The sequence below is a fragment of the Ustilago hordei genome, assembly GCF_900519145.1.
Source record: "Ustilago hordei strain Uho2 genome assembly, contig: UHO2_contig_08, whole genome shotgun sequence".
NCBI lineage: Eukaryota > Fungi > Basidiomycota > Ustilaginomycetes > Ustilaginales > Ustilaginaceae > Ustilago > Ustilago hordei.
This window is the reverse complement of record NW_024545262.1, coordinates 281,333-296,669: the sequence shown is the minus strand read 5'-3', so window position 1 is coordinate 296,669 and position 15,337 is coordinate 281,333. Positions and strand designations below refer to the sequence as shown.

The following is a 15,337-nucleotide window of genomic DNA, read 5'->3' as shown; positions in this document are numbered from 1 at the left end:
TGAGGAGTGGAGAGAGATGAGATCCAATCAGCAAGGTAATAGCCGAGGATGAAGGGCGGGACAAAGCATTGACGTTTGCACCGATTGCACTGAATTGGCCGGCTATCGATCAAGGGGTGTCGAGAGTACAAGATATAGAATGCTTCCACCAGATGAGCAACGGAAGGCACGCTGGAGAGGGTGGGCTGAAAATTGCTAGAGAAGCAAAGTGACGTTGGAAGGGCGGGGAGGGTTTGAGCGAGGGCTTTGCTGATCGTCAAGGGTGTAGATGAAGTGCGGCTGTGGTAGAAGCTACTGGAAATCAAGAGGGCAAGGAGGAGCAGAGAGGGATGGCTTCGTTCCTAATCGGTATCGTAGCAAAGGTGGTGTTGCAAGCAGGACCAAGGATGGGAGCAAGAATGGGAGCAAGAATGGGAGCAAGAATAAAAACGTTTTCGAGGGGCGACCCACTTGTTACCGAGACGATCAGACCTTTTGACGAGGAGCAAAGGATTTGGTTTGGGTTTCGAAGATGGATGATACCACGACCGGCCGCTTGGTGTCAGTGAAAAGGAAGGTGAAGGGAGTCGGAAGCAAGGAGAGGTAGCGACACGAACAAAGGACTTTGTCGTCGATAAAGAGGAGGATGAAGAGCTGAGCCTCAAGAAGAGTTGATCGAGGCTGAGGAAGCAAAGCGCAATAGTCCAAGGCAGAGCGTGTTGCCAATCAGCAGCAGCAGAGGCAGATAGCCAGAGATGCTGAAGAGTGTCGGTCTGCCTCTCTCGCTAGTTGCAAAGCTGTCTCGGCTGAGGAAAAGGCGGCCAATGCGGGCGGCAAAGGGGAGAGACAAATAGAGAGAGAGAGGTTAAGGGTGGCAAAGGATGCGGGCGTTGGCGTTGGCGTAGTGACAAAGTTGCGGTTGGCAACAAGAGATCCTGGCAAAAGAGCCTTCTGTGTAAATCAAGCTGGTTGCGCTTCATGTTGAACGATCCTTATCTGCAAGACATGCACCAGCTCATGCATGCAACTCCTTCCATCCAAGTCTAAGCGAGGACAACATGGAGGAACTCATGAACCTCTTCTCGCCACTTCCATGGACCATCAGCAAAGAGATATAATGATGGCGTGAGAAGTGTGTTAGATTGAGGGGGAGGGGGGGATGCATCTGTCAGGCTGACAAATACAGTTTTTTTTTTTTCTTTTTTTTTTTTTTTTTTTTTTTTTTTTTTCTCCCCTTTTGAACCGCCTTTGGTCGAGTGACTTGTACGGCCTCCTTCATCCCCCTGTTCATCCCCTCTTGATCACCTCTTCACCCACCCAGTCACACTGCCAAGAAGACAGACTTGTGTGGTCAGCACAGCTCTCCGTTGCCGTCACTCAATTCGATTCGGGTGATTGCCGACACACTTTCGGCAGATCCGATACACTTTCGGCAGACCCGACACTGCGGATTGAACCAGTGTCGTTGTGATGGCGTCAGGATCGGCTCTTGCGGAGCTCTGGCAGCCTACGACGCTGGTATCGCATCCAAGCCCGGTGCCTGCCGAGCTGGCACGTCATGCCGCTCTTGCCGCAACGGCTTTCTCAACGACAAAGAATTCCACTGTCTCTGTCGGCGAATCCTACAAGATCTCGTCGGATTCCAGAGCTCTTCGCAGAGTGAAAGGTCCACTTCCGATCATCCTTGCTGGCAATGCGCTTAACCTCGTCCAGCCAGAAAGTCAGAGACTCATCCAGAGCTTTCCTCTCTCCTCGGCCGAGGTCGCTTCTTGCGCTCCTTTGACATTGCTCCGCTCTATCCCTGGTAGCCCTTGCCTGCGCACCACCTATGTCGCCATCCAGTCGCACACACCTGCCAAGTCGCGCACCGCCGCGGTCACTGCTACCCACCAACTACGCGCCTATGTCGAGCAGCTCTCTGCCAAAGGTAAAGAGAGCGTCGAGGTCCACGTGAGGAAAGAATCGCTCTCCCTCTCCCAACCAGTCCGCCTCATCCATGCCCTCGCTGACGGCCGTCTCGTCCTTACTCATCCAGACGACAGCCTCTCCATTCTTGCCTCATTCCCCATCATATCCGATGACCAAGCTTCGATCTCTGATGCTCCTTCCACCGCCTTGCAGCTCATCCACACCCTCGACGCAACTCAGTCTCAGCCCCAGCAGCAGCGATGCCACTTGTACGTCAACCTCCTCGATGCTCGTTCCGCCAAACATCTCATCGCCCGTAGCTCCAAAATCGAACAGGCAGCTCTTCTTGCTTTGCGAGTCGCTGTCACCTCACACAGCAGCATCACCGACGACCATGCTAGCAGCATCAGCAAGAAGAAGAAAAGGTCCAAACGCTCCAAGAACGACTCTAGCTCCAAAGACGGTCCTGTCGGTGATGCAGACCAAGACGAAGCAGCGCTTGCTGGCAGCGCTACACCCGCACTTGGTGTACCAAGCGGTCCTTTAACCCTTGAACTCACTGCCTTTGTCAAGAGCTTTGACGGCGCTGTCCAATCGGCCATCTCCACGGTCAAGCTTGGCAGCATCACGGTGCCAAGTGTGTCCAATGCCAAGCATGTGCTCGACGTGCAACTTCATCCCCACGGTCGACTCGTTATCTTGACCATCCATGGTCACCTTACATCGCTCACCCTTGGCACTTGTAGCAGCAGCGAGCCTGTGCTCAGCAACATCAATACCATCTCCATGCCTGCCTTGGCTCCAGCCAGCAACGCCCGCCCTTGCTCATCCTCATCTGCCTCCGCCTCGTGCTGCTTGCTTATCAGTAAAGACCATCTTCTGGTCCTCGCTATCGCACAAGCTACACCAGCTACTGCAGACAAGGAGCGTCTCGTCGCCCTCATCCTCGATCTCGAGCTCAACGCGGTCCTTCGACAGATCGACTGGCCTGTCCCCTTCCTTCCCCTCACTAGTCATAATCCTGCTTCGAGCGGATGGCTTCAGCGAATGACGTCCATTTCGGCATCACGCATTGCTGGCTCTACCAGCCTTATCACCATCGGCCCCCCCACTGTCTCCCCACCATCCTCCCACAGCTCCTCCGACAAGGCTCAGGCATTGGCACAGCTACTACAGCGCCGAACTTGTGTCCTTTCCTTACCTTTTGCTGTGCCAGAGAGGAGTGTACTGCGTGATGCTCTCGGCAAGGGCGAATTGACTTTACGATGGATTCACAATGCCCAAGCAGCTGCTGCAGCCCAGGCTTCATCATCGTCCGACGCAAGCCGAAGCGAGCTTTTGGAGCAGATCAAGACGATCACTGCACAGAACAAGGCCAGGGCCTCGAGCAAGGACAAAGACATGAATGCGGCCATCACAACTTATATCGAGGCAGCGACAGCCGACCGAGGCATGCTTGAGACTCTCCCTTGGCCCCAAGCTGACACCAAGTTCTATGGCGAATTGCTCGACTTGGTGCTTCCTGCTCCATCTCAACATCCTAGCAAGCGCAGTTCTGCAGCTCCTTCCGCCCGCTTTTTCGAGCGGTCTGCACTGCTCACCCTTCTCAAGGATTCTCGAGTTGACCCTTCGATCTTTGCAACACTCCGGCCCAACGCCAACGCCAACGCCAACGCCAACGCCAATGCCTCGGCTCTTGGCCCCGTCTCGGTTGAGGTCAACGGTGCCCGCTTGTCTGCGTTTTGGTCCAGGTTGGCAGCACACAACGACGCTCAAGTCATACGTGCAGCACTCAAGCGCATTCCTGATGTTGGCGAGGACAGCTTGGTGTCGCTTGTCACATCTGCATTGCGAGGACTGGTGCAGAGCCGAAAGAGCGGCAATGCTGATCCTTTCAAGGCTGCCCAACAGTCCATGGCCTTGCTGGCGCAGTTGGTGCAGCTTCGTGTCTCGAGACCGGCACTGCGAAGTGCGTTGAAAGTGCAATTGCGTGATCATGTCGACCAGGTGATGGCATTGCTGCAGATCTGCAATGCATGGATCAGTCAAACGATTCAGTTTCCTTTTCAAGCCAAAGAGAAGCCCGAGGTCAAGGAAACAGCCGTCAACGGTCAGGCCAAGGATGATGATCGCTTTGCTCCTGCAAAAGCACCGAACGCCGATGCGGTGATCGCTTTCGCCAACGATGTTCTGGATGCCTTGTTCCCGCTGCTGCTTGTCACGCCTCGTTCCCACAGCACTGTGCGGTCATTGTCAGCTACCATCTCGCGCTACCTTGAGCTCATGTCGACCCTCAGTCTGCTCAATGCACCGCTCTCCGCCTTGGCCAAGCTGCAACAGGAGAACGACCTTTTCGCAGCCAAGGCAGCCAACGCAGCCAACGCAGCCAAGTACAAGCAGAGCAAGACGCAAGGAACAACATTGTCAGCCAGCGGAGCAGTCGCTTCGGCAGGTAACGCCAAAGTATCCCCTTTGAGCAGGAGAGATACTTCTGCCCGAGCTGAGATGGGAGGTGCATTGGGACTCAAGTTGGGCACACAGGGAGAGCAAAAGACTCGACGATTGCAGTTTTTGCAACAGAGCATGTTGGTGGGCGCTTACAGTTTCGAGAGGATGGAGGTCTGATCCTCGTCATTTCCCTTTTGCAGTGCCCGCATGTGTTGCTAACCTTGGTCCGGGGCAAGAGAGAGGCAAGAGAGAGAAAGAGAGACAAGAGAGAGAGAGAGAGAGAGAGAGAAAAGAGGGACCTTGGAGCTGCACTGCACTGCACTCTTGCTTTGCCAAGACATTCTTGATTGCCAAGCTTTTCCCTCGTACAGACCATCCGCTTTCCTCACCAAAAAAGCCTTTCTCTCGCTGTGTAGGCCAGCACAGCCTCGATTCGAGAGAAGGAAAGGGCGGAAAATAGCTTCTTTGCCGCCGCTTTTCTTTTTTCTTTTTCCTTTTTCCTTTTTCCTTTTTCCTTTTTCCTTTTTCCTTTTTCCTTTTTCCTTTTTTCTTTTTCCTTTTTCCTTTTTCTTTTTTTCTTTTTCCTTTTTCCTTTTTTCTTTTTCTTTTTTTTTTTTTTTTTTTCGGAGGATTTTTGGCATTCGCTCTTGGCATGCATTGGATTGGAGCAGTTCCCCTCGAGACGAGATTGACTGTACACAAAGCAGCACAGCCATTGGGCTGTGCTGCTCTCGCTCCATTTCGATCTCGGATCCTATATAGTCGCCACATAGTCATCGCTATTTCTTCCTTCTTCTTCCTTCTTCCCTCTTCCCTCTTCCCTCTTTCCTTCCGTTATCCCCTCCTTCGATACCATCCACACTCTCCTCTCCATCATCACCTTTCCCGGCCATCGTGGATTCTATCTCCCTTTCCACTCCACACCAATCATGGCCAACTGAATCGCCAGCACTCCAACTGCGCTTCAGTCTCTCCACCACACAGTAGAGCAAAACAAGCTGACCAAAACAGCTCGCTCGCAGTACAGATCGCATTCATTCACGACACGCATTTTTACACACACACACACACTCCCTCCCTCCCTCCCTCCCTCCCTCCCTCCCTCTCCTGCGATTAAAACACTCGAAAATGTCGTCTACCAACGCTGAAAAGCGCCCGGAGTCCTCTCCCTCCGTTGAGGAGCCACAGCAGGAGGCCAACCCGGGCTTCTTTGGCCGCATCAAGCGGTCTTTCAACGGCGCCACCAAGTCCGGTCGTCGAGAGGCTCAGGCTAAGGCGCTTGCTGCCGAACTCGAGCGTCAGCGCAACATTGACCCTCGTCCCTTCCCCTTGCGTCCCATCGAGCTCGCTGACCTTCTCGACCCCAAGAGCGTAGAGAAGCTTCGCGACTTTGGCGGTGTCAAGGGCCTTCTCGCCGGTCTTGGCACCGACGAGCACCGCGGTCTCGACCTCGGTGGCACAAAGTCCATCGAGGCTAGCCCTGACAGCGCTGCTCCTGCTGCTAAGCACGACCTCGAGAGACACTCTGCTTCCGATGATGCTGTTACCAGCCGCGACCCCAACTTTGTCCATGCCTCCGAGGAGGACCGTATTCGTGTTTTTGGTCGCAACCTCCTTCCCGAGCGCAAGTCCAACAGTCTCCTCCTTCTCATGTGGCTCGCACTCCAGGACAAGATCTTGATCCTTCTTTGTGTTGCTGCCGTTGTCTCCCTTGCCCTTGGTATCTACACCAAGTTCGGTGTGCCACCCGAGCAGGTCTCCTGTGTCCGTGGTGGTATCGAGACCATCTGCCAAATCGAATCCTACGAATGGGTCGAGGGTGTTGCCATTCTCGTTGCCATCGTTATCGTCGATCTCGTTGGTTCCGTCAATGACTACCAAAAGGAACTCCAGTTCAAGAAGCTCAACGCCAAGAAGGAACAGCGTGATGTCAAGGTCATCCGCCAGGGCAAGCCCGCCCTCATGTCTGTCTACGATGTTGTTGTCGGCGACATTCTCCAGCTCGAGCCTGGTGAGATTGTTCCTTGCGACGGTATCTTCCTCCGTGGCCACAATGTCAAGTGCGACGAATCCGGTGCTACCGGTGAGTCGGACATGATCCGCAAGATCCCTTACGACGAGTGCATCCAGCACATCCAAGAGGCTCGCCACAAAAACGAAAAGCCCAAGAATCGCGACTGTTTCCTCATCTCTGGTTCCAAGGTTCTCGAAGGTGTCGGAGAGTACCTCGTCATCGCTGTCGGTCCTACTAGTTTCAACGGCAAGCTCATGCTTTCCCTCCGCAGTGATGCCGAGGACACCCCCTTGCAGTCCAAACTCAACCGTCTCGCCGATCTGATTGCCTGGCTCGGTTCCGCCGCCGGTATCACCCTCTTCACCGCCCTCATGATCCGATTCTTTGTCAACCTCGCCCAGGAGCCCAACCGCACCGCCAACGAGAAGGCTCAGGACTTTATCCACATTCTCATTATTGCCGTCACCGTTATCGTCGTCGCCGTGCCCGAAGGCCTTCCTCTTGCCGTCACCCTTGCCTTGGCTTTCGCTACCAAGCGTATGACCAAAATGAACTTGCTCGTCCGTCTCCTCGGTGCTTGTGAAACCATGGCCAACGCCAGTGTCGTCTGCACTGACAAGACCGGTACTCTTACCCAAAACGAGATGTCCGTCGTTGCTGGTAGCATCGGCGTCAACTTCAAGTTTGCCGACCGTCTCGAGGCCAACCGCAAACGTGTCGAGACCGAGCACGACTCTTCCCCCAACGGTGACACTCGCATTGTCGAGCAGAGCGACCTCAACCGGTCCATCAGCCAGCCTCTTCAGAGGCTCCTCAACGACAGCATCGCCATCAATTCGACTGCTTTCGAGGAGGTCCACGAGCAAGCTGATAAGGACGACGCCGTTAACCCCCTCGTTGCCGTCAAGAAGCATCGTCTTTCGCCTCTCTTCAAGCGCAAAAAGCAATCTGCCACCGCCCAAGTCAAGAAGGAGACCGGTTTCGTCGGTTCCAAGACCGAGACTGCCTTGCTCAAGATGGCCAAGCAGCTGAGCTGGGAAGACTACCGTGCTTCTCGTGATCGTGCCGAGGTCGTTCAGATGATTCCCTTCAGCTCCGAGCGCAAGGCCATGGGTGTCGTTGTCAAGCGTCCCGAGGGTGGTTTCCGTGTCTACCTCAAGGGTGCCTCCGAGGTTCTTACCCGTCTCTGCACAAAGCATGTCGAAGTCGGCTCCACTGACTCGGACAGCATCCCTATCCAGCCTCTTGACGACGCCAAGCTCGAAAAGGTCAACTCGACGATCACCGCGTTTGCCAACCAGACTCTTCGAACTCTCGCCCTCGTCTATCGTGACCTCGAATCCTTCCCTCCCAAGGATGCCCAGTTCGAGGAGTCTGGTGAGGTCGAGTACTGCTCGCTTGCCAAGGATCTGACTCTTGTCGCTATCGCTGCTATTGAAGACCCTCTCCGACCTGGTGTTACCGACGCTGTCGAGGCCTGCCGTCGCGCTGGTGTCCAGGTCAAGATGTGCACTGGTGACAACCTTCTTACTGCCAAGTCGATCGCTACTCAGTGTGGCATCTACACTCCTGGAGGTATCGTCATGGAAGGCCCCGTCTTCCGTCGACTCAACCGTACTGACATGCTCGAGATCGTCCCCAGGCTCCAGGTTCTTGCCCGTTCCTCGCCCGAAGACAAGAAGATTCTCGTCGAGTCGCTCAAGAGTCTCGGTGAGGTCGTTGGTGTCACTGGTGACGGTACTAACGACGGTCCTGCGCTCAAGACTGCCAACGTCGGTTTTTCGATGGGTATCGCCGGTACCGAAGTCGCCAAGGAGGCTTCGGACATTATCTTGATGGATGACAACTTTGCTTCGATTGTTTCGGCTATCATGTGGGGTCGTTGTGTCAACGATGCTGTGCGCAAGTTTTTGCAGTTCCAGCTTTCCGTCAACATTTCCGCCGTTGTTGTCACTTTTGTTACTGCCGTTGCCTCCAGCGAGGGTACTTCTGCACTCAAGGCTGTCCAGCTTCTCTGGATCAACCTGATCATGGACACCCTTGCCGCTCTTGCCCTTGCTACCGACCCTGCCACTCCCGACCTCCTCGACCGCAAGCCTGACCGCCGCAACGCTCCTCTGATCTCGACCGACATGTGGAAGATGATCATCGGACAGTCGGTCTACCAGTTCACCGTCATCTTGGTACTTGACTTTGCCGGTATGCGACTTCTCAACTTGACCAGCGAGACCGAGCTTTCGGCCATCGTCTTCAACGCCTTCGTGTGGTGCCAGCTCTTCAACCAGATCAACTCGCGTTCGCTGAACCGCAAGCTCAACATCTTCAGCAACTTGCACATGAACCCCTGGTTCATCGGTATCATGGCTATCGAGATTGGATTCCAGGTTCTCATCATGTTCGTCGGTGGTGTTGCATTCTCGGTCACCAAGCTCACTGCTCGTGACTGGGGTGTTTGTATCATTGTTGGTCTTGTTTCGTGGCCTTTGGCTGTCATCATCCGTCTCACCCCCACTCAGCCTGTCGAGAACTTTCTGGTCAAGCTCCACCTCATGCCCGACCCCAACGCTCTCCCTGCTCCCGTCACCGAGGGCGGCGAGGAGGACGACAAGCGCGCTCGTGCTCGCACCTTCACCGAATGGCTTCCCGCTGTCGGTCAGGTTGGTGACCAGCTCAACTCGTTCCGCAGCATCCGTGGTGGTCGTATCGCCGCCACTCCTCGTATCTACGAGTCGCGCGAACAGCAGCTCAAGCGTGCCAAGTTCGAGCACCAGAGCGTTTTGGCCATGGTTCCCGGATTCATCGTTGCTGGTATCGGTGGTAACTGGCGTTCGGACCCTGACTCGGACAAGGAGAAGTCGACCAAGTCTAAACCCACACAGGCTCCTGTCAACAACCTTCCCCCTGTCGACACTGCGACGCTGTACAAGGATGGCAAGCTCACCTTCCACCCCGAGACCAACCAGGATGATGATCTCTTGAAGAGACTCAAGTCTGGTGCTTGATCCCACTGAAGATGATGCTATACCCCTTCTTTCCATTGCAACAAGAAGGCTGTAAATAAAACCCGAATCGATTGTTGTTCCTTTTGTCGATATATCTTGTAAATACTCGTTACCTTCCATAGACTCGGACAGATGGGCATTATCGCCAAAGTGCTCGTCTTGTAAATATTGTATTGTACCTGAATGCAAGTACTTGCATTTATCTCGCTCGTCCTCTTCTTGTTTGCATGCTTGGCTGTGTGAAGCGGTGCAAAGGTAGGCAAGAGGACGAGGAATATAGTTCTTCGACTGTTAGAGCTCGTGAAAAAGGAGATCAGAGGAAAAGGAGCTCAGAGGAAAAGGAGACATGAGAAAAACATACCAGGGGGTATCAATTTTCGAGTGTTTTTAGAAACACGTCTTTCTCGATTTTGACGAGTTTTTCCCATTTTTGAACACCCCTTTTAGGAGCATCCAAAAAACATGTGTTTCTAAAAACACATCTGCAGCAAAGGTGGCAATTAATTTGATATAACATGTATGTTATTAATACTGAAGCTTGTCAGTATCATGTTAGCATGTGTTTCACACTGTTACAGATGGTCATAGTCAATCAAGTCTTTTGTGGAAGGATTTCACTAAGGATGACAATGAACAGGTGCTAGGGATGTGAAGGTGTTGACAATTGGCAACATTGCCTGGACAACTGGCCCTGTGCCAACATTGCATTGTAGTTCTTGGCTGTCCTCTCATGGTGCCTGGAGCATGTGGTTGTGTCCTCCTGCTGTCAGCCAGTGGAAGTGAACAGCACCTGAAACATTTGCTCTCAAAGATCATGTGCCAATGAACTGCAAAGTCATGTCAAGGCAGGCTGTGTCATGCTTTGCATACTTGCCATGTGTCAGTGGTCATGTGCCTGGAACTCGAAAGCTACCAGTTTGGGTGATCTCAACCAGTTTCAGTGAGTGCTCTTGAGTATGCACCTGTTGGCCACTTTCACTGAGACTGCTTGAAGGGTTGTTTGTTTGACAAGTTTCGGCTAACCACTGTGAACACTCAATTCAGTGGTAATGTGGCACAGTCAGCTCCTGCTTGTTGCAGAACACTTAAATAGATGGGATGGTGATCCATCACCCTGACATGAGTGTTCGAGATGTCAATGAGCAAATGGCAAATTGGTGAAAGAAACCTGGACTGCAGTATGAGTACTGCCTTCAGAGAAGTGATTATCTGGACTGCAGTAACTACTGCCTGCAGATGACATCAGCATGAGGTGATATGACACACCTGCTTGGATTAGTAGCAATGGCCTGTGATTGCACTATGTGACAGAACAACTAAGTATATGTTACAGTAGAGTATAGTTTAGTTAAGAATAGAGTGGATGCCAGATCCACTCATTCACTATGACAGAGGGGTGTATATATATCTTCATGCCATGGTGTCTACCTCACTGTGGCCCCCCTCCTTACAGGGTATGGCCTCCCCATCCACCCTGTTCTATCTGGCTCCTACTACTATCCTGCCCTCCCTATCCTTACTCCCCTTGCTGAGGCAATGATCCTCCAATGCCAACTTCATCATGCTCAGGGGTCTCCTCCCACCTCATCAGGTGGTGAGGTCTCTTGTTCCCTACTCTCTGTGGTTGCCCCTTTGATCTTGGTGGGGTGCCCTCATCTTGTCATGGGGCTGGTTGATCCACTTCATCTCAGGCCAGTCTTGGTGAAACTTCCCAGTACCCACTGCCTTGACCATTCTCAATGAGGTTTCCCCCCAGCTCACTGTCTGACCATTCTTGGTGAGATTGGTCAGAGCCCCTGGTTCTTGACCAGTCCCACTTCCAGTGTGCCAAGCTCATTTCGGTGGCTGCACAGCACGGCTGCTTATGATCTCTGCGCTGGCCCTGTGACACCATGCTCTCCTCCTCGTACTGAGCTTGATTTGTCTGCCATTGACTCTGCATATTCCCACTCTGGCTCAGGTTGGTGCTGAGAGTCTGAACATCACAAACTACTTCCTCAGAGAAGGATGGGCAAAGGAGTTCAGCAACCATGTCTGGACCATCATATTGGCTTGCAAATGTATGGGCAACAATGCATGCTTGGATAGTCCTTGCTGCTGCCATATGATCCTTGATGTGATACATGTTCCCTCTGTACCCATTCAGGCACTGAAATCAATTCTTGAGGTAGGCAATGGCATGTTCAACCAACCCCCAGACTTGAGAGAGAGAGTGGTTGAAGAAATGCAGGTCACAGCTTTTTGCAGCAGCTATGTGTGAGAAAGGTCCAACCATGAAGGCAGAGTGACCATACCCTCCATCAACCCAGATAAACTCACCCTTGTCCAAGTACAATTGAGGTTTCTTGAGGATGTTGCTGCCTGAAGTCCAAACCTTTGAGTCTTGGACACTACCAGGCTGTCCAACAACTGACTCCACAATGCAAAGAGAATGAGGTAGGATGACCAGGGCAATGTTCATGCTGTAAAAGCCCTTGTAGCTAAAGTAGCTCCCAGCTCATCATCCCTGGCTTCCATGCAAGTGGCACATGAGTACCATCAACCACAAGCCAGCCTTTTCCCCATTCCTCTACTCCAGTAGTCCTTTGCACCCATGCAGAAGCACTTTGCCTCTCTGCTTCCAATGCAAATTGCATAACCTCCTTGTTGAGTTCAAGAAGTCCACAGACAGTCTGTTTGGTCCAGGCTATCACAGTTCCAATGCTGTAACCACATTGCAGGGATACATTGCACTCTCTGGCTCCATTTCCTGATTGCCCAAGCTGGTAAAGAGCCACTGAGAGGATTTCTCTGGACTGTTCAATCAAGACCTGACCTGAGTTAAATGATTTTGTTTGTTGAAGGCATTTTGCCAGCTCCTCAAAAGCCAAAGGCATCATTCATACCAAGCCTCAGAAAATGGTTGGCTTCATCATGGCATATCAGTCCAGGAGCTCTATCAGCTTTTTGGAGTGGCCTTGGGTGTGAATCTGTGAGACTGAGTATTGCTGCTGGGCAATGAGGATGTACATGTGAATGAGGCCTGCTGAAAGAGGTGTTGGGCCATCATCAGTGTCAGGGCTGCTATCATAATCATCCACATCAAAGTGCAGGTCTTGCAACTCTTCTGCATACTGATCAAGTTCAGCAGGCAATGATACTTCCAGAGTTTGAATGCTGCTATTGAGCTGGCCCTGTTTCATGCTGAAGCACACCATGGTGTAGAGGACCACAAGGAAGAGAAGGGGGTTATGGTTAGAATGGAAGGTGATGGTGAAGGTGATGGTGAAGAGGGAAGAGAGGAGAGTGAGAAAGATGGTGCAAAGTGTTGTGGAAAGCATTGCACAAAGCATTGTGCACATTGAGTGCTGTGCTCACCTTTGAAAAATGTGCATGTTTCCATTTGCACAATAAATCTTCACATCATATGAACACACCTGTGACATATATGTTTGGTCTCAAGAACATTCAGCATTCATTGCACAAAAAAGCAGTACCAGAAACAAAGTGCATTTCATGAAGACAAGCACAGTGAGATGGTACTGAGAACATGCTTTTCCTGACCATTGCAGTCTAGAGCATTGTGGTCTTGGCAATTGTTGATTGCCAAGACTGGATGTCAAGGCAATGGTCCTCCTCATTGCTGAGTGACCATCATATGCATCATTTCAACAAATACATTGTGATCCTCTGAGCAAACATGTTCTTTGTGATCCCTTTCCTGAGTGCAAAGATGTTCTTCTCACTCCCTTTCCTTGCACTCATGCTGTAACTGCAATTCTTCCTGCTTGGTGCACTCTGCTTCTTGCTTGGTGCACTCCTGTGCAAGCTTGAGGCAAATTGATAGGCTTTCTATTGAAGATTGATAGAAAGCCTCTGCAAGGGAATCCTGCTTCTGTTCAACATTGATATGCTTGTGCTTGTAGCCATTTGATTGCAAAGGTGAGGCCCAGTTTGAGAACATTGACAGACTTGAGACCAGGGCATCTGATGGGATGGGATGTGGGGGTGGCATTGAGATGTCAAAATTGGGGTAATCTCCAGCATTCCTGGGAGCAGCATCCATGAGATCATGGATCAGGGGTAGGTTGCAGGCATGCACTGTGTGGCCAAGGTCTGCATTGCTGGATTCCTCCATGGGATCGCCACTAGGAAGCACATGGTTGGAATCCTTGTTGCCAGTAACATCCAGGCTAGGTGTTGTGAGGAGGACAGCTGGCCCTGCCAACACACATTTGTTCATCATCTCATGCATCTTCTCAAACCAAGAATACTTGGCTGAGAGAGCAACCCAAGACATGTAAGACTGTAGAGAGGAAGTGTCAGCAAGTACATATTCACAAGTAATATAACCAATGGTCTTAAAGTACTTACAGGATTCATTGCATCCATGTCCTTCAGCAGTGTTCCAGCTCCTGTAAGCAAGAGAGCTTTCTTCTCCCAATGGTATGTTTTTTGAAGCCAGCATACCTTGAACTTGATGCAAGAGGGATCAACAGACCTGGCAGGGAAGACCAACTTGCTGAGGTCACAATAGACTGTATCCTTGCAAAGTGTCAGGGGTCTCGCGCTGGAAACCCAGGTCGGTCTGTCGAGATACTCAGTGACTATCAAACTGTGCGACAGCTATTGTCTCAGTATCTGTCTCGACGAGCTAGTTGTTCAGCGACTATCAAGTTGTGCAGTGACAGCAGGTGGCATTCGTTGTATATACTATCATAGGTTTCGGCTGACCACTGTGGACACTCCATTCAGGGGTAGCTCAGCACGATCAATATCAATATGTAGATTATGATGACACCAAGGTCTGGTGTGAGTGTTGATGATGATGAGGTTGATGGTGTTGGTGATAGGGTTGGTGAAGGTTGATGGTAATGAGGTTGATGGTGTTGGTGATAAGGTTGGTGGCATCAACACGAGTGTCCAGTGTGTTGACTTGATGCTTGAGGTGATCCCCAGACTGCAGTGGACTACTGCCTTCAGTTCTATCTTGATCTGGACTGCTAACCTGCTATGGGGCACCTTCAGATGTCAGGTAGTGGTGATACAACACACACACTACGATGAGGAGCAACCTTGATAGATTGCTGCTATGCTGACTGAAACTAATATATACTTATGCTGAAGTGATAACTAGTTATGATGATGTGTAGAGTGGATGAGGATCCACTCGACCTTTGATGATGAGAAAGCATGGTTATATACCTCTTCACAGCATCACCAGTGATGCTGCTCCTGCTCTCTCTCCAGAGAGTACCTTCTTCATCGAGTACTGTTCAGGGGCCTCTCCTGCCTGCTTGGCACCCCTGTGCCTCTTGAGCTGTGTCAACTCCTTCGACACTGCTCCTCCTCCTTGCTATCCTGCTTGTTTGGCACCCTTGTGCCTCCTGAGTAGTGTCAACTCCTTTGACACTGCTCCTCCTCCTCATGACCTGGTGTCGACTCCTTTGACTCTTGTCTCTCGAGCCCCTGAGTGGTAACCATCTGAGCTTGGTCCTCTTCATGGCTGGGCCTGCTCCTTGAGCTTGGTCCTCCTTGTGGCTGTGCCTGGCCCTCCTCGCATATGGCTTGGTCCTCCTTTGCATGTGAGTCCATAGGAGTCCATGGTCTCCATGGAGACTGCACTATGACCATGCTCTCTACTGGTATCGACTAGATCTCTGATACCTGTGCTCCTTCCATATGAACCAGTGACCCTCCTGCTTCTTGAGCATCCAGGCCCATGACACAAAGCTTGTTGGCAGGCTCATTGGCTTCATTGTGATGAGAAGGGAGAATTGCACACTGATATGACTTGTTGATGTAGATTGTATCTACAAGGTGCTTGATGTCCTGAGCCTGCCAGACAAAGTTCTTCTTTGCCCCATTGTCAGCAGGCCTGGTGGATTGGGTGGAAGGTGTATCAGACATCAGATTGATTGGGGAAGTGACAGGAGAAGGGCAAGGGAGGATTGTGCTGCTGCCCATTGCAAGTGAGAGTGCAGGAGGTGCACCTTGTTCTTGCTCT

The 15,337-nt window shown here is 51.7% G+C and overlaps 3 protein-coding genes across 3 annotated transcripts; 2 read left to right on the top strand and 1 right to left on the bottom strand.

Moving 5' to 3' along the window:
* Positions 1-1,449: 1,449 nt before the first annotated feature.
* On the top strand, positions 1,450-4,512 carry UHO2_04216 (uncharacterized protein; the record flags this gene model as incomplete). The annotated part of the gene is made up of 1 exon (XM_041555889.1): positions 1,450-4,512. The coding sequence occupies one exon, from the start codon at positions 1,450-1,452 to the stop codon at positions 4,510-4,512; it is 3,063 nt and encodes a 1,020-aa protein (XP_041411823.1).
* A 951-nt stretch (positions 4,513-5,463) lies between these two features.
* On the top strand, positions 5,464-9,351 carry UHO2_04215 (uncharacterized protein; the record flags this gene model as incomplete). Its single annotated transcript, XM_041555888.1, has 1 exon — positions 5,464-9,351. The coding sequence occupies one exon, from the start codon at positions 5,464-5,466 to the stop codon at positions 9,349-9,351; it is 3,888 nt and encodes a 1,295-aa protein (XP_041411822.1).
* Positions 9,352-12,272: 2,921 nt separating this feature from the next.
* On the bottom strand, positions 12,273-12,683 carry UHO2_04214 (uncharacterized protein; the record flags this gene model as incomplete). The annotated part of the gene is made up of 1 exon (XM_041555887.1): positions 12,273-12,683. The coding sequence occupies one exon, from the start codon at positions 12,681-12,683 to the stop codon at positions 12,273-12,275; it is 411 nt and encodes a 136-aa protein (XP_041411821.1).
* Between the last annotated feature and the right edge of the window lie 2,654 nt (positions 12,684-15,337).